Source organism: Castor canadensis, chromosome 14, assembly GCF_047511655.1.
Source record: "Castor canadensis chromosome 14, mCasCan1.hap1v2, whole genome shotgun sequence".
NCBI lineage: Eukaryota > Metazoa > Chordata > Mammalia > Rodentia > Castoridae > Castor > Castor canadensis.
This window is the reverse complement of record NC_133399.1, coordinates 26,170,672-26,189,637: the sequence shown is the minus strand read 5'-3', so window position 1 is coordinate 26,189,637 and position 18,966 is coordinate 26,170,672. Positions and strand designations below refer to the sequence as shown.

Sequence of the window (18,966 nt, the reverse complement as noted above, 5' to 3'; positions counted from 1 at the left end):
TGCAGTCATTGAGCAGGTGCTAGAAAAGTCTTTCTTTTTTTTTTTTTTTTTTTCCCCCCCGCAGTGCTGGGATGGAACCCAGGGCCTTATGCATGCTAGGCAAGCACTTTGCCACTGAGCTATGTCTCTAGCCCTTGGTTTGTATTTTGCTGTGTTTTTTTTTTTTTTTAGACAGTGTCTCACTATGTAGCTCAGGCTGGCCTGGAACTCTCCATCTTTATGCCTTAACCTCCCAAGTGCTGAGATTATAGGTGTGTACCACCATGCCCAGCCTTGACTCTGTTGATACCAGGTAACCACAATAATAGGCTAAGAAAAACTAGTAAGAGTAGGTTAAGACCCCCCAGGTGGGGCAACATTGGTGTCTCTCTGAGCTGGCTTCTCTGGCTGTAAGACAGGGCTGAGCAGGGTCCTGTTCCTGGGCTCCGGTTAGCACAAAGCTACCAGTGGGCTGTACTGCTGAGTCCTGCTTCCTCCTTAGGGACCAGGTGGCCATAGCAGATGTGGGCACCCTGTGCGGAGCCCCCATTTGGATAAATGAGACCACTCTGTGACCCAGCCAAGTAGCCCAGGGCCCTGGTTACACCTCCATGCCAAATGAAGGAGGAGGCACCCTAAAGACCCTGCCCCCTGGTGCATTTTCCTAGCCATAAGTGTCCTTCAGGACTGTCAGGCTGGTGGTCAAGCTGAGTGAACTGGAACTGTCCCAGCTGTGTGACAACCCCCTGCCTGGTGACATATCCTGGCATGGCTGGAGCAGCCGTGGAGGAATCCCTGAGGTGGACTGGGGACACAGTCCCGTCTGTCCTGGCTATGAGGTTCCTGTCTTTGGTGCTCATTGAAAGGGTTCTAGAGGTCACAGCCCGTGGCCCTGACAGGCCCTGGTAGGCCCTGCAGCCAGGAAACTGCTAGCAAAGGAACAGTGTCTTTTTTTTTTTTTGACAGTCCAGGGTGGCCTTGAATTCTCATCCTCCTTCCTCAGCCTCCTGAGTGTGGGGATCACAGACATGTGTTACCATGCCTGGAGGGGATCCACCTTTGGAATTGCTCTTTCTGTCTGGTAAGGCAATGGAGTGGCAGGGACCCATAAATCAAGGTCAGGGGATAGTGACTGGGCGCCACGAGCCACTGTTCAGCCAAGGGAGTCTTCCTGTGGTTTGGCTGGTATGTCTTCTTGTGTCGCAAAACTGAGTTCCCCGTTGTCTGAGCAGAAGCCAGCCAGATGCATGCCGGGCTTCTGCAGAATCTGTTTTTGGCATCGCCCAGTGGCCCCGCTCGCCTGGGGGCTGGCAGCTGCTTTGTAATGAATGGAGGCCCTACCTGGAATTTGCTCCCAGCCCTGGTGAAAACTGATGTGTCAGCTTCATTGTAGACTATTTTATGATGCTGGGGGTGGAACCTAGAACCTTGCATATGTGAGGCAAACATTCTTAACGTTGCAGACTTTTTGGGCAGTAATGGTGTTTGAAACTCAGAGCCTCACTCTTGCTAGGTAGGTGCTCTACCATTTGAGCCACTCCACCAGCCCTGTTTTTGTGATGGGTTTCTTCGAGATAGAGTCTCTCAAACTGTTTGCCAGGGCTTCAAACCGAGATCCTCCTGATCTCTGCCTCCTGAGTAGCTAGGATTACAGGTGTGAGCCACTGGCCTGGCTTATAGACTCGAAAAAACCCATCACAAAAAAGGGCTGATGGCATGGCTCAAGGTGTAGACCCTGAGTTCAAACCCCAGTACTGCCAAAATACAGAAATAAATAAATAAAAATAAAGCTCACTGTTCAGTGGTTTTAACATCTTCAGAGAGTTGTGCAAACATTCCCATTGTGACCTCCCCAAATCCATCCCATCCCCATTAAGTGCTCAGTCACCTTTAGCTTCTGGCAACTCTAACCGACTTTCTGTGTCTCTGGATTTGCTTACTCTGGATTTTTGTATAAGTGGACGCACAGCATGTGGCTTTTGGTGTCTGGCTTCCTTCACTTATAATATTTTCAAGATTTTTCATGCTGTAACAGGTCTCTCTGCTTCATTCTTTCTTCCTTTCTTTTTTTAGCAGTACTAGGATTTTAACTCAGGGCCTCACACTTGCTAGGTAGGTGCTCTACCACTTGAACCACTCCACCAGCCCTTTTTGGTGTTAAGTATTTTCGAGGTAGGGTCTCACGAACTGTTTGCCCAGGATGGCCTCATACCACAATCCTCCTGATCTCTGCCTCCCGAGTAGTTAGGATTATAGGTGTGAGTGACCAGCACCTGGCTTATTTAGGATTTTTGAGACAAGGTCTTACTATGTAGTCTTGGCTCTTGGAACTTGCTATTCAAGCAAGTTCAAGCCCAACCTGACCTTGAATTTGTGAATCTCATGCCTCTCGAGTGCTGGGTCCTTTCTTCTTTCTTGAGACTTGCTTTATGACCTGGTCTAAAGTACTGGTCCGTCTTGGAGAATGTTCCATGTGCACTTGAAGGCTGGGGGTACGGCTCAGTGCTAAAGGATCTCGGTTTCAGGCCAGTCAGGCAAAAAGTTTGCATGACCCCATCTCAACCAATAAAAAGCTGGACGTGATGGTGCGTGCCTGTCATCCCACCTATATAGAAAGGGTAGATAGGAGGATTGTGGTCCTGTTTTCTCTACTCTGTCCTTTTTTATGGCTACATAGTATTCCTTGGCCCACCAAGTCCACTCACTCTCCTACAAGAATTTGTAGATTTTTCCAGTTGTTACTTTCCTGACAGAGCTCAAGGGTCACCAGGGTTGTGTGACAGTTGTGCTCAGAGCTTTCTCCTTGAAAGAACCAAGTGACTGTGTTGGAGAAAGAATGGGTTTAGAATGATGCTGCCAGATCCACCAGGGAAGGCCATGCCAGATCCTCAAGGGCTTGCAGAGAATGGCAGTGCCTGTTGTAGTGGTGCCTGGGGTTGCCATGCCGCACACTGTCATCCTGTGACTAGTCCTGTGGACAACGGTCCACCATGTGCCAGCCGCCAGATTCATGTACCTGTTCTGTTGGTGCTCCCATGGGTTGGTACTAGTTTTATCCCATTTTATAGATGAACAAACTGAGGGCCAGGAAAGTAGCCACCCTGGTGTGGGTTACATAGTGGGCCTACTTGCTTCATGGTCCCCACATTATGCCACCAGTATCCTCCCTACTCAGGGTTTAGACTTGTCTCTCATCCCTCTTGGCTGTGCTGTGTGGTGACTGTTGATGCCTGGCAGGTGGGGATAGGAATGAGGTGGCTTGAGTTGGTGTCTCAGTGGTTGGGAGGGCTGTTCTTAGCTCTGTGGATTTGGTCTGCATGACTTTTTTAACTCCATAGCCTCAGTCTGCCCATCTGCAAAATGGGGACATTAAGAGTTCCTGTGAGGCTGAGACGAGGAACTGTGTGCCTGTGCTTAGCAAGGTTTCTGGTCATGTGTGCCCGAGATGCCAGCCAACTCTGCTGTTCATTCATCAGGGAGCATTAATTAAGCACCTGCTATGTGGCAGACATCATGATGACAACTTGGCGGTGAACAGAGCTGATAAGAAGCCCTATCTTTGCAGAGGGTAACCAGGAAGCATTTAGAAAGGGTGGCTGCTGGAGAGAGCAAAAGAACTTGCAGGGCAGGGGACAGAGCCTGGTGCCTGAACTGCCATTGAGCTCATGTCTGGAGAGCCCAGGAAACTGTGTGGGCAACTGGTGGCTGTGTGACTCAGGCAGGGCATCAGTCCGAAGAACCTGCAGTGCAGGGCCCCAGAAGGAATGTGCCTGTCCCTAGGAGCCCATGGTGCCTGGAGCCAAGGGAGTGAGCAGGGAATGGAGGGAGGGGACCAGGCCAATAATATAAACCAAAGGGAGGCAGGGGACTGGACTTTGAGTTGAGTGTGCTGGAAGCCATAGGTGGATTTTGTTTTATATTTTATTTATTTCTTTGGTGGTACTGGAGTTTAAACTCAGGATCTCATGCTTGCTAGGTTTCATACTTGCTAGGTAGCCCTTTGCCTTTTTTCATTTGTTTTTTTCAGAAAGGGTCTTGTGCTTTTTTTCCCCAGGCTAATCTCAGAATGTGATCTTCCTGCCTCTGCCTCCCAAGTGCTGGGATTACAGGCATGTACCACCATGCCTGACTTCCGGATGGGTTTTAAGTACCTGTGGAGTGTGATATGGCTTGCTATTTGTAAGGTTCTGGGCTGGGCTGAGAAGTTATGGAACAAGCCTTGTCCTGACCCAGGGGACTCGGCTTAGGGACATCACTGGGCAAGGGAGTTGTGGAGAGCCAGTCTAAAGGGCAGGAGTGGAATATTGTGGGCTCATTGCATGGACAGTGGCTTGCTGTGGGAGAAGTGCTGGGTTGTCACTGCTGGGATGTCACTCTTGCTTGTTTGAAGGAGCCTGTGGGGAGGATGGTTCTAGAATGTTCTAATGGGGTGGAGGCTGCACACTGACTAGGGTCCTGCCTAAGTTGGGCTCTTGAGGTGGTGACACACGCTAAGCTAAGAATCTGCTTGGGGCCGCTGTCCACACAGGGGCTGCAGAGACAAGGTGAGCACCCTCCCACCCCATACCTGTGCTGTCTCTCCATTTGTCCTTGCCACACTCCACTTTACACAGGATGTCACCTGCCCAGGACGTGAAAGATTGTTTTGTTGAGATCGCTTACCTGGTACCTGGCAGGGCCAGACATGGGATGCTGACCATCCACCTGCCGCAGTGTGGAGCAGTCACTGTGGCATGAAAGGGACCCCCAGAAGGCAGATTTGGGGCCCTGGGCCCCACAATTTTAGCAGTCTCCCTGCCAGTCTTGAAAACACTGCTTGGCCAACTGTTGCTTTAGGGCGTCAGTACAACTGACGCATTACAAGTTAAATATTTGCCTGTTATAAAAGTTAATAAAGAGTTATAAAAAAAAAAAAGACTGATTCACATCACAGTCTGTACTTGAGCCACTCCACCTGCCTTTTTTGCATTTGGTTATTTTTGGTGGCACTGGTGTTTGAACTCAGGACTTTGCACTTGCAAAGCAGGTGCTCTAACACCTCCAGTCCTGTGTTGGTTATGTTGGAGATGGAATCTCACATTTATGCTTGGGGCAGCCTGAACACGATCCCCTTTTTTATTTATTCATTTATCAGCAGCACTGGGGTTTGAACTCAGGGCTTCAAGCTTGCTAGGCAGACACTATTGCGTATGCCACTCCGCCAGCCTGTGATCCTCCTGTTTATCCTTCCTGCCACACCACCATGCCCAGCTTTATTGGTTGAGATAGTATCTCTCTGAACATTTTGCTGAGGCTGGCCTTGAATCTTGAACTGTGATCCTCCCAGATCTCTGCCTCCCAAGTGGCTAGGGTAGGATTACAGGCGTGAGATCTCCATGCTTGGCTAGACTTTTGTTGAGACATAGTCCTTCTATGTAGCCCAGGCTGGCCTTGAACTCGCCATCCTGCATGTGCCTCCTGAATGTTGGGACAATAGATGTGCCCCACCACTCCTGGCTGAAACAAATTCTTTTCCACAGCCAACCTCCATCAAGCCTGCTGTCCCTATGTAGGCAAAAAAAATCCTGAAAGGCAGGCCCTCTTCTTCCATGTAGAGTCCCATATGTGGGTTTTTTTTGTTTGTTTGTTTGTTTGTTTTTGTGGGACTGAGGTTTGAACTCAGGGCTTCACGCTTGCAAAACAGGCGCTCTACCATCCCAGCTGGCCTTAACCCATGATCCTCCTGATCTTAACCTCCAAAGTAGCTAAGATTATAGGCATGAGCCCCAGTGCCCAGCTCCATCTGTGCTTTTCACTTTTCTTTTGGCATTGCTGCCTGGCTTGCTTCTCAGAAGTGGCCAGCATTAACTAGACAGTTCTCTGCTGGTGGACATTTAGGTCTTCAGCAGTTTGTGGTTTTCCCTTGGAAATGCGTTGCTGCAGGTGGTCAGCTGTTGTGGCAAGCCTATGCAGGTGGTGGGTCTTTGTGGGGCATTGGCTATGTATCTGTGTGACTATGAGTTTTGGAGCTTACAGGAGGGCCAGACACCTCACACCCCACCCCTGATGACCTGGTTGGGGTCATCATGATCCTAGTTGGGACTGATAAACCAGAGGAATACTATGCAAAGGCCCTGGGGCAGGAATGTGTGACCTCCTGCTGTTCCTGGCCTATCAAGGTAGCTGGAAGGAGTGAGTCAAGGGGAAGCAGGGAGGCTATAGGGCCTCTGAGGCCCTGGAGCTCTTGAGGGTTATAAGTAGAGAAGGAATGTGACATCAGCGTAACACAAATTTTATGTTACCTCGAGTTATCTTGATTGTAGGAGGCGAGTGCTTTGGGCACCATGGTTAAGAGCTTTGTAACCCCTTCTACCTGTCCCCTGAGGCAGGTGGCATCAGCCCCACTTAAGTGATAAGGAAACTGAGGTACCAAGAGTGTCCTGACCTGTCAGATGATCCAGAAAGGGTGTGGCAGCACCTGGGTTCCAGCTGGGCTTTGGAGACTCCTAGTCACACATTGCCATAGGTTACTTCCTGCCCTTGCTCGCAGCCTGGCCTGTGCCTCAGATGGAGCAGGTGACACTAGCCTGAGTGCCAAGGGCAGGACTCTGGCTCCTGGCTGCTGCTGAGAAGGGAGGAGCCATCCCTGGTAGGGAATGTGGAGGCGGAACAGCACCAGGAGTGAGCCCAGCCGGCGCCAGCTTGAGCCTCAGTCTCCCCACCTGTGACATAACCACTTTGGTCCTGCATTCCCTCAGCAAGTGTCACCTGGCTGAGGGCTGGGGAAAGAGCTAAGATAGGGTAGGACACCAAATCCTGACCCTGTGAGGCTGCTCCTTGAATGGGGTGGTGGGGATAGACTTGGGGGGTAGGGAGTCACACCACTCTGGGAATACTACAGGAGGGATTCCAGGCTAGTGAGTAGCCCATGCAAAGGCCTTCGGATAGAATCATGGAGGCCTGTGGGTGCTGAGCAAAGCAACCAGGTGGAGAGTGGGAGGAAGAAAGTAGATCATAGGTCATGCAGGGTCTAGTGGGCCACAGAGAGGATTCAGGCCTTTCCCTTGAGTGAGGTGGAGCCTCATCATCTTCCAGGGAGAGATGGCCCCACAGGGCATTCTGACCATAGAGGGAATGTCCCTGACTTCAGTTTTCACTGGCACCTCATGGCTACCGTGTGGGGTGACAGAGCATGGAGACTGTAGTGTAGGGTCCAGGTTAGTGATGATGATGATACTGGCTGATGGCTTTGAATTTGGAGGAAATGGTGGGATTCAGCTTGGTTTGGAGGTAAAGTTAGCACTCGTGTCTGGATAGGGTGAGGGTGCGGGATGTGGACGAGCAGTGGTAGGAGCCTGGATCTGCAGCCTGCGTTAGGAATGTTCCATGAGTGTCAGGGCACCTGCCTGGTAATGTTGAGCACAGACTGGGTACCTGAAGGGCTTGGGCAGACCCTCAGTCACTGATGGAAGAGTCCAGAGGGTCACCATGTGGTATCTGTGGGCTGGGTGTGGGGCTCCACTTGTACTCTGGCTAAACCACAGGGTATTCCCTGGGTGGCCCAGGGTACCTGGAGACTCTGCCTCATTATTGTGTCACCTGTCTTCCCACCACTGTTCCTTTCTCATTAGGTAGTCTGGGTAAGTTGTGAAATGCTAGGCCTGTCTACCCAGCTGAGAAATGGAGGTCTTGGCCTGGTATCATTCCTTTAGAGCTGTCAGAGGATTTGCTGAGTTGCCTAAGGGGGTTTGAACCAGCCTGGGTAGTTCTTAACAGGGCCCTCAAAAGGGCCGGTTGTGAACAGAGCCCAGGAGTGCGGAGCATCTGCTGAGGTCTGGCTGTGGTGCTTCTTGAGCCCTCCCAGCTGCTTTTGGGCTCTGAGAAACCATGTGAAGGACCCCATGAATATATGTGATGAGGAAGGGATCCCAAGTATATGGTGATGAGGAAGGGATCCCAAGTATATGGTGCTGAGGAAAGGATCCTGGCCCAGGGCCCTTGCTGGGCACCCTCCCAGTGCCAGGCTGCTCAGGTGCCTTCTGATGACTCATCCTCCTCTGCTTATCTGTTTGTTTTCCCTCTCCTGGGAAGGTAGAGATTTGGACTCCATTGTTGGTGCACATGGCTATCTTCTCCCTCTCCACCCTCAATGTGACTCCAAGTCAAAGGGCTCCTGGTATGTTGTGTTCAAAAGACAATAAGCAAGCAGCCTGACCTTCTCATCTGCCATGGGTGCCACCTCCTAGCTGTACCCTTCCTCTCTATCCCCTATGGGGAGCCCTTATCACCTTCCCAGGAGAAATGGACTATTTTAGAGCTCTGAAACAAACTCCAAGCAGTGAAGCATTGGAGCCATGTCCTGCAGGTAGCAGGATGGTTAGAGGGGCGGCCTTCTATGCCACAGATGGCAGAGTCAATGCCCAGGGCCCATAGCCCACGGGAACAGAGCTGGACTTGGAACCCAGGCTCTGGGTTGTTTTTTTTTTTTTTTGAGTTTGAACTCAGGGCTTAAGCTTGCAAAGCAAGTACTCTGTTGCTTGAACCACACCTGCAGTCCATTTTGCTCTGATTATTTTGGGGTCTCACAAACTGTTTGCCTGGGCTGCCCTTGAACCTCAGTCCTCCTGATCTCAGCCTCCCAAGTAGCCAGGGTTACAGGTGTGAGCCACTGCACCCAGCCTGTCACAAGACTAACCTCTGTTGGAGGCCATGTTGCAGGAGTGCATTTGGGAGAGAGGCAAAGGCATGAGCCACAGCCTCTGATCCAGGCTAGGTGGGCAGGGCCTGCAGGGAAGGGTTTCCTGGTAGAGGGAACATCCTGAGGTGGGCAGAGCTAACTTATTGACCAGAAAACCCAGACCAGAGAGGCAGGGAAACCAGTCCCAGGTCACATAGCTCAGAGGTGGCTAAGCCAGAATTGGAACACTGGGCTGCCAGGGTGCCCAGGAAATATAGAGAGGAGGTAGATGGCTTTCAGTGAGCAGAAGGGACTTGGCGGCCTGCGGATGTGGGTGGGATCAGGGATGAGGAAGTAGTTGAGGGTGAAAGGTCATTTCCATTTCCAGCTAAGTGGACAGTCAGTGTTCCAGGCAGGACTGCTTGGAAGGCATTTCCCAAAGGCCCCCACAAAATTATTTGGGCCAGGCCCCTCCTCATCAAGCCCCTGGGAGGCTTTTGGGGGTTATTTTGGGGGATTCCCAGGCTACAGGGGGTACCTTAACCTTTGCACTCAGGCATCTGGGAGCTTCTGGAAGTACCCTCAATTGAGCCCGGGGCTCCTGGCTTTCCTAGTATGACATGCCACATGCCTGGCCACCCTTGTCCTCAGCCTGGCTCTCTCGCATCCTCCTTTGCTTGCCCTTCTTGCTGTCTCCCAGGACCTAGCCCCAGAAAGCCACCTTCTTCTGTGAGGATGGAGCTTCACTTGGGCATCACACCCGCCTCATGTTCTTCTGTGGCTCTCATTGTCCCTTGTCTGGGGCATCACCATTGTCCTTTCAGTGCCTGGTGCCTCAGACTCTCCCAGAGCCCAGTCACAGAGTAGTAGCACACACAAGTAAACACCAGTGGTTTAAAGTGTGGTCCCGGGGGCTGGGGACGGTGGTCCAGAGCTTGCCTGGCACACGTGAGGCCCTGGGTTGCATCTCCAGCATCACCAAAGACAAATAAAATAAAAAACAGCCAGGTGCTGATGGCTCACTCCTGTAATCCTGGCTACTCAGGAAGCAGAGATGAGGAGGATCAATTTTTGAAGCCAACCCCGGGCAAAGTTCTTCACAGACCCTATCTTGAAAAAACCCATCACAAAAAAAGGGCTGATGGAGTGGCTCAAGGGGCAGGCCCTGAGTTCAAACCCCCAGTACTGCTGCCAAAAAACAAAACAAAAAACAAAGCATGATCCTGATTGGGGAATTGTGACAGATTCTGTGCCTCATGTGCAAGCCCAGAGGCCAGGTAGTCTGGTAGTCAGAGGCTTGGGTGGACTTCAGGAGTTCAGTCTTTGTTCTTGTCATTTCTAGATCCTGGGTGACCCAGCGGAGGTGGCTGGCTTCTGTAAGGTGAAACCAGCAGGCCTATTCCACCAGATCTTGATGTGGCCGGATCCGTGGAAAGTTCACGGCTCCTGGTTTGGCTTACAGTGAGCACTGGCAGTGATTAGCAACTCTGTTGTTTTTCGTTTGTTTTTAAGTAATTTTTTGGAATCAGTAATGCATGTGTGTGATACACAATTCAAAGGTGTTCCAGAATGTTCCCTCTGAACATCCCGCTCCCCAGGCTCTTTCATGTTTTGTTTGTGTTTTCTTTAGCAGCAAACACGTTCTCCTGCACCTTCGCAGGGTACACCCAGAGGGAAGTTCCACGCCAGCACATAAAAGCCTCTTTCTTTTTCATGTGTGCAGCTGCACGGTGGCCTGGTGGGCTGTCATTATATAACTAACCCCCCCCCCCACTCAGGTGTAAAGTTCTTTATTTATTTATTTTATTTATTTTTTTGGTGCTGGGAACGGAATCGGGGTCTTGCTCATGCCGGGCAAGGGCACTAACACTGAGCTCCACTCCCAGCCCTGACAAATTCTTGATCTGAACTTTTCTCATTGGAAAACTGACTTCATCCCAAGGACTCCAAGGGTCCGTTCCCTGCCCCCCTCACCCAGTGCTGTGGCAAGCGCTCTGCTACTGAGCTGTACCCCAGCCCTTTTAGATTCATGACTTTTTTTTAGCAGCACTGGGATTTGAACCCAGCCGCTCTGCCAGCCCCCACCATGACCTTTTTTTGAGATTTAATATACATGTTGTAAACCTCACATATCTCTAAGCGCACACTGTGATTTCTTAAAATAAATACATGCACTCTGGTAACCACTGCACAGATCAAGATTCTGCACATCTCCATCATCTTATCATCTCCCTGATACCTGTCTAGTCTGTTGACCCAAGGGAAACCACTACTGATCCCTGTCGCCAAAGACTAGTTCTCCCTGTTCAAGTTCAAGTCCACCCTATGAGTCAGCCAGAGAAACGAGGACATAGGTCCACAAGAGGCATGTGTGGGAATCCTCAGACCAGCTTTATTTAATATTATTATTATTATTTACAGTGCTGGGAATGAAACTCAGGAACTTGCATCTTGCAAGGAACTTGTATTCTCCCACGAAGCTACATCCCCATCCCTTTTGTGTTTTGTTTTTGAGACAGGGTCTTGCTGTGTAGCTAGGCTAGCCTTGAGCTCTTCACATAACTTTTTTTCTTTTTTTGGTGGTACCAGAGTTTGAACTCAGGGCCTTGTCCTTGCTAGTCAGGCACTCTACTGCTTGAACCACTCTCCCAGCTCAAACTCTTGATCCTTTTCCCAAGTGCTGGAATTACAGGTGGGAACCACCATTCCTGGCACCACAAACAGCTTTATTTTAGGTTCTGAACTGGGAAGATTCTAGAAAACTCTGTCAACTAGGGAATGGCTGAGCAAAGCATGGGCCATCCGTGTAATGGCACATGTGACATGCATGTAGCAGAACATGATTTGGGGATAAAACAATGAATTTCGACACTCCCAATAGGACAGAGGCATGGCAGATAGGAGATGTTGGTGGCCCTACTTACATGCTGCTTCTGTGTCATTTGGCCACAGGTGTATTCCTCTTGCATGCTTAAATACAGTCATGGAGGCCAGGCATGGTAAGTGCACACCTGTATTTCTCAGTTTCTGAGGAGGCAGAGGCAGGAAGATCACCAGTTCCAAGATAGTCCACGCAAGGTTATTGATACCCCGTCTCAAAAAACAAAAGAAACAACAAAAAAGCTGGGGGCATAGCTCAAATGGTAGAGCACTTGTATAGCATAAGTGAGGGCCTGAGTTCAGTCCCCAGTACTCCCCCCCCCCCCCACGCAAACCATCATGGAAGGGGCGAAGTCAGGAGAATCTTGTGAAGGGCGCACACTGTCATTGCCACTGCCGGTGGCTTCTGAGATACCAGCTGTCCCATCTGTATGATTCCTTCCATTCATACTGCTTAGGTCCCTGTCTGTGAATCTGTTGACCTGGGACCCTGGGAGCATCAGGGCCAGGGTTACGGGTTTAAGAGCCCACAGCAGATTCCAGTGTCTTTGGTGAGCCTGGTGTCATTGTGCCAATGTGAAGGGGAGAGTCCAGAAAGTCCCTCTGGCTGGGGCTGTGATGAAGAGCTGACTGTGTGTGGCCTTCTTTCTGTTCTTCCCTCTAGGCCCACTCCACACCGGGGCTGCCTGTGACTGGCATCCTCCTTCTCCTTCCTTGGAGAACGTGCCCTAGCCAGCCCAGCCCCCAGCCCTCTTAGTGAGTCTTCCTCACACCCACCCCAGGCAAGTGCTTGCTGGCTTAGTAACACTGGAGTCACCCTTGAGCGTGTGACCTTGACCAATGCATATGTGCTCTTCCTGTCTCAGTCTCCTCTGGCCAAATGGGAGACCCATCGGTGTAACAGACAGCTTGGGGTGCGGGCATGACATGGGGTGCGGGTTGTGAAGGCAGGCAGGGCCCTCCGGCTGTACCATTGTCAGGAATGTGGCACAATGACATGAAGCACCTGCCACGTGTACAGTCGACTTTGCCGCAGAGGGCTGCAATAGACAGGATGCTGAGACCTGGCTGGACCCTCTAAGGACTGCCCTGTACCCTTGGTCCGTCTCTCTTTTGTCTCAGTCCCCACACACACAGTACTTCGCACTTGCAAAGCCACTTGAGCCACACCTCCAGTCCATTTTGCTCTGGTTATTTCAGAGATGGGGTCTCCTGAACTATGTGCCCTAGGTTGGCCTCTAACTTTCATCCTTCTGATCTCAGCCTCCCAAGTAGGTTTGCAGGTGTGAGCCACTGGCCCCCAGTTCTGGTCTTTTTCTGTCCATCCTGTCACCAGGTCATGGTTGTTTATCTCCTAAGTCACGTTGGTTCTGGCCAGGGTCTGTCCATGTTCCTGCTGTAGCCCCCTCCTCCCCTGCCTCCTGCCTGCCTCTCCTCCCCTGCAGTCACCCCTGCAGTAATCCAAGGGTTGCATCAGGTGACCCTAAACCCCATCAGGTGGCCTCGTCCTAAGAGTACTAACCAGTGTCTCCATCAGGACACCCAGCCTCACCCTCCATGGGAGGCAGCTTCTAGAACTCGCAGGTATGGCTCTGCTGTTCACTGGAAACCACCCCCATTCCCCAGGGGCTTCCAGAACTACTGCCTGAGGAGTTCCCCATGAGGAGGCAGGCCAACCTATCCCTGATCATTGCACTGTCCCTGCACCAGCCAGAGGAGGCACTGCAAAGCATGCCTGGAGGTCCCATAAGCTGGAGGACTTGAGCCCACCGTGTACTTTGCAGGGGAAGCATGTGTCTCCATGTCGGACATGCGCGTGGGGTAATTAAAGTTTCCCAGCCCAGGCTGAGAACCAGCAGGCCACCATGTAGGTGCAAACCTTATTAGAAATTTCCTGAGCAGAGACCCTTTTTCCGCTTCACATGAAATAACAGTCTTTTCATTGACTTAAGGAACTGTAAACATGCATATCCTTCTTACATGACCACCTGGGTACTCTTGGTTTCCTTTCTTCTGTGTGTGTGTGTGTGTGTGTGTGTGTGTGTGTGTGTGTGTGTGTGTTGGGGAAGGAGCCTAGGGCCACTACTGAGCCACCTCCAGCTCATTATTTTTTCTTCCTCCTTCCTTTCTTTCCCTTCCTACTTTTTTGAGATAGGGTTTCTCTCTCTCTCTCTCTCTCTCTCTCTCTCTCTCTCTCTCTCTCTCTCATGTGGTACTGGGGTTTGAACTCAGGGCTTCATGCTTGCTAGGCAGGTGCTCTTAACCACTTGAGCCACTCCACCAGCCCAAGACAGGATCTTCAAATTCGGGATGCTTAAGTGTGCCTTCCCAGTGCTGGGATTACAGGTGTGATCAACCAAGCCCAGCCTGTTTTCTTTCTCCTTTTTAACATTGCTTCAATTCAAATGTACGCAGAGTGGGTTGGTATAGGTTGCTTTATGTTTTGTGGGTATGTGTGTAAATATGGACGGTGAAATCTGCAGCATGGTTTATGGAACCTAGCACAGTGTAAACACTGTGAGTAAGCTCACAGCAGGTTTTGGTAACATTGTCACAGTACTATTTCAGAACATTCCTGTGCCCCAGGAGGCTTCCTTCCTTCCCTTTGCAGTCAGTTCGGTCCCCACCCCCAGGCAACCACTGATTTGCTTTCTGAAATCAGTGGTTTTCATCTTTTCTGGCCATGAAACACATCCTCATTTGTCATCCTTTTCACTTATATTGCCTTTATGCCATATGTGTGGTGTTATAATAACTTAAAACAGGTAGAGAATGTATTGATCTCTTCTCTCTCTCTCTCTCTCTCTCCGCCTCTCTGCAGAGAGAACTTAGGGCCTTGTGTTGCTAGGCAGGTACTCTGCCACTTGAGCCAGGCTGGCCTGGAACCTTGATCCTTCTGAGTAGCTGGGATTGCAGATATGTACCACCTTGCTTTGTGCCCAACACTGATCACTTTTTAATATGGCAGAGGTTGTCTGAATATGTGTCAAGGAGAGAGCCTTCTGAGAGTGCTAAGACTGGAATACAACCTGTCTTTGGTCCCAGCGACCTTCAGTCCTTGGGCCTCAGGACCCTCCAAGACCAGTGGGCTCCTCAGAACCCAGCTGAGGTTGGTGTCTTTGCTGAGGTTTGCAAGAGACAGTGTTGCAGACCATGTGTGACCGCACTTCCTGCCCCCGCAGCGAGACTTATGAATAACTTCTGTCCCTTTCTTCTCTCACAGGGACTTCCTTCCCCGAGGCTCAGGGATCGTCACTCGGCGGCCTCTCATCCTGCAACTCATCTTCTCAAAAACAGGTATGAGGTGGCACCTGCATCAGGAAATGAACATGAATGTGGTGCCTGGGAGGAGCCAAAGCCCCAGAGAGGCATCTTGGATCCTCAGCTGTCATTTGGGTTGAATTCACTCATCCTGTGTGTGCAGGGAAGTTGAAAAAAGAGCTCAATGAGCTCCCCCATCCCCAGAGTCCTCAACTGTGAAAAGGCCAGCAGGTGCCATAATTGCTTTCTAAATCAGTAGAACAGGACAGCTCAAAATGCTTCATTGTATGTCTCTGTGCAATAGGGACACTTTCCTCACCAAACCAGACCCAAGAAAAGGAATTGTTTCTAGATGTTATTCACACGTTGCCAGTTTTCCCCAGAGATTTTCTGTAGCTGATTTTGCAGACAAGAGAAACTGAGGCTTAGCCCCTTTTCAGCAAGGGATCCTCAGCCAGGGGGATCTGGCCTGAGACACCCAGCATAGGGGTGTGTCTGCAAAGTTAGTGGTGGTGGATTGGCTCAGATCCTCATCTTTGTTAGCTCTGCAATGTGATAGGCCACAGTGGGGCCAATGGGCTGCCACCTCTCGATCAGCCATCCAATCAGCAGTGCTAGAGAAGTGGAGGCAGAGTTAGGGCTTTCCAGACAAGAATCTCCATGTGGCATTTGTCATGAGTTTCCAGGTGACGTTGCTGCAGCAGGGAACCAAGATATTCTAGGTCCCTGACCTGACCCCTGGGGAGGACCCCTTACCACCCATGTACCCCCTGTACAGTGACAGGAAATGCTGGGAAGACCACATTATTCAGTAAGTCTGTCTGGCATGCACCCGGCTCTTGCGAGCACCACCCTGATGGCTGAGTGGACAGCTTGTTGGGAGAATTGGTTACCTGGCTTCTTGCCTTGGAAGATTGCTGTTACTGTTGTTGTGGGGACTGGGAAGGGTTCATCTGTCACCCCCACAGAGGCCCTGTCACATAGCAGTGGTCCACTGAGCACTTAACTGTGTGTCACAGGCTGCTTCAGGGACTGGGGTTTAGGGGTCACCATCTGCCACTTGCTCTCCCATGGTCCCCAGGGGTTAGATGAGGGAGACTGGGGAGAGAGCAAGAGGACACTGTGCATGTCTAACCCTCATCAGAGGAGAATGAGTGTGGTGTGGGGAAGGGGACTCTGCCTCAGAGGGCCTCTGCAAGGAGGTGACCTTGGAACTGAGGGTGACAGGTACATTGGGATATGCCTACATTCATAGCAGAGCCAGTGTGGGTGAACCCCAGTGTGGGCTGTCAGAGAAACTGAAATTCCTTCATGTGGGGACACATGACAGGCCCCTCTGCCTCTCTGGCCAGGAGCACCATGGACAGAACCTCTTGCCCAGTTCCCAGCTGGATAAAGAGTTACATCAGTGGGCAGTCCCACTCAGAGCTGAGGGCACAGGGACCGTCATCTTGAGAGCCCAGCTGGAGGCCTGCTCTTGGGAAATGCAGCATTTGGTTGACCTGATCCTGATGGCTTCTGGGAGGGACTCATGGCACCTGGAAGAAGGCAGGAGCAGGTGCTGGGGCAGGACAGGGCAGCAGCCGTGAAGATAGACACAGTTGTGTTGGGCTTTGGGGGAGGGGAAGGAGAGGAAGCCCTGGGAGTGTCTCACATGGCAGTGGCCCATCCTGTGTCTCCCACAGGATGAGGCTGGTATCTCCAGCCTCAGTGATCCTGATTAGTGACCATTCTGTGCTGGGGTTTAGTGGGACACCAGGAAGGCAGCATCAGTGCATCAACATGGTCCCCCTAGTCCCAGCCTGGTGAGACAGCAGATGTGGGAGGTAGGGTGAGAGGTGCAGGCAGTGCTGTCTGGGCAGCACTGTGGGCTGGGGATACTGGAGACCAGGCATAGCCCACCGGAGGAGGGACAGGGAGAGGAAAGGAGATGGTGTGGTAGCAAGCGAGAGGCCAAAGCCGGGCCACAAGGGAGAAGGACAGTCTATAGTGAACTGCAGGGTAGGCATCCAATAGCAGAGGCCCCGAGCTGAGAAAGGCAGGATACTCTGCCTATCAGAGGGAAGCAGCTGGGCACTGGTGGCTCACACCTGTAGTCCTAGCTACCCAGGAGACAAAGATCAGGAGGATTGTGGTTTGAAGCCAGCTCCGGGTGAATAGTTCACGAGACCCTGTCTCAAAACACCCATAACAAAAAAGCTGGTGGAGTTGCACAAGGTATAGACTCTGAGTTCAAACCCCAGTACCAAAAAAAAAGAAAAGGAAGCAAATGGTTACATTGCAGAACTTTGGGAGTCTACATGGGCTCCTAGAGATTCTACTATCCTCAAACTGGCTCTCGAGGACCTAGTTTCAGAGCCAGGTTGTTACCACTTACTGGTCAGGGACTCAGACTTTCCTTTCTATACCTCAGTTTCCCCATATACAAAGGGTTGTAGTGCATAGCTACCCCAAAGTCATGGCCCCTGAGGCTGGGCCTGAGTGCTCCCCTCTGACTCCTGAGGCACTCAGGGCTGCCTGGCTTCTTGTTCAGGCTGGTCTGGTGAAGCATTACTTTGCCTGGCACTGTTTAAAAATTACCCGTGACTGACCGCAGCCACCAGGAAGTTTAGTGGCCTGTGTGTGAACTCTGCCCTCATTGGGTACCACCCTTGGGCCTATAAACCCTGGGTGCGGGGATGCTGTCTGCATGGAATGTGGATGATGAGGCCTGCTGAGAACCCCACCCTTGCCTTGATCGTGACCTTGACCTTGGTCTGTGCTTGTGAAGCCAAAGAAAAAATGTCAGGACTTGGTTCCCAGGCTTCCCATCAACTTAGTGACCTTGAACAGCTCTTGGTGGCTGCTCAGCTCCTTTTGGTCCCCTGCTGCTGGCACAGTCTCCTTGCTGATCCTCAGACTCCTTTGTCACCATGACGGGGGCCTTTGTGCTCACTGTGTTCCCTGCCTAGAACGGCTGCACCTCCTCTGCTGGGGGGCCCCCACCCCTATCCCAGCCTGGTCATTTGGTAACCCTGCAGCATGTGTTAGATGACACAACCAGTTCTCATGTTTTTGTCACAGTCTTATCACTGGTATGGCAGCACCCCGAGGCAGGGATGCCAATCTGCTTTGTCCACCTTTCTCACCTTATGCCATGAGTCTGCGTGCCCTGCCAGGGCTGCTGAGCGCCCTTCTTTTCCAATGGAAAGTGGGCGGTGCTGTCCACTCAGTGACCGGCACCTGCAGTGCCAGCCGTTCTGGGGGATGAGGCAGGAGGACTGCTTGAAACTCTGCAAGTTTAAAAGCAACATAATAAGATTCCATATTTTAAAAAAAGAAGAAGAAGCAGGCAGAAGAAGAAGCAGGCATGGTGGTGCACAGCTATAATCCCAGCATTCAGGACACTGAGCCAGAAAGATTGCGAGTTCGAGGCCAACCTGAGCTACATAGTGAGACCCTGTCTCAAAAAGAAAAAAAGAAGACAAGGTTGTCCACTACTTTTTTCCAGCACCTTCCCCCCAGGAGCCCTTTTTATAAACCCTGTACCTCTGTTGTCTGCAGGGGGCAGGGCAAAGACTGAGACCTGGCTGGGTCCTTAGCTGCAGACTAGTAATCTCACCATACTTGCCAGGCTCTGAGGTGCTTCTGTGTTTAAGAAAAAAGTGAGTGTATTGAAGCCTGGCTCTGTCTGGAGGATGGTTAGGACACCAGCCTGCACTGTCACCTTCTGAGTGGCAGTGTGTCCCCCACTGAGAGATGTTCACTGCTTGTCTCAAGCCAAGGACCAAACCGGAATGTGAAATGCCTTGTGCTGTGCCCTTGTCTTGGTTAGCTAAAGGCTCTGAAAAGTCCTGCATGAACGGGTCCTTTGTAGTCAAGTGTGTCTGAGCCTCTAGTCTTCCATGCCAAGGCATGTCTGCCACGGTGCCAGGTTTAGAGAAGCAGATCTTATCTCGTCCTGCCATCAGGGGTCAGCCTGCTGGTTTTGTTCATTGCCTGCCTGGGAGTGGAGGAGATTGGGTAGCTATGGGGTAGAGTCTCTCTTTGCCCTTTCTGTACTGACTCATTGCATTGTGGGGAAACTGAGTCACTGAGTGGAGGACTGGAAGCCCCAGCTGGGTGTGGTGAGGCTGTGGCGCCATGGCACGAGGAGCACACCCCTCCCTCTTATCTTCATATTACTTCCCCAAATCCTGTGGGGTGCCTCT

At 51.3% G+C, this 18,966-nt stretch overlaps 1 protein-coding gene across 12 annotated transcripts in view; it reads left to right on the top strand.

Annotated features, from left to right (window-relative positions):
* The window catches only part of Dnm2 (dynamin 2), a 73,997-nt gene that overhangs the window by 9,630 nt on the left and 45,401 nt on the right, over positions 1 to 18,966 (top strand). For all 12 annotated transcript variants that reach the window (XM_074054066.1, XM_074054068.1, XM_074054067.1 and 9 more), the window contains exon 2: positions 14,739 to 14,812. In XM_074054066.1, the coding sequence (XP_073910167.1) occupies positions 14,739 to 14,812 (74 nt within the window). The remainder of the gene's footprint in view (positions 1 to 14,738; positions 14,813 to 18,966) is intronic.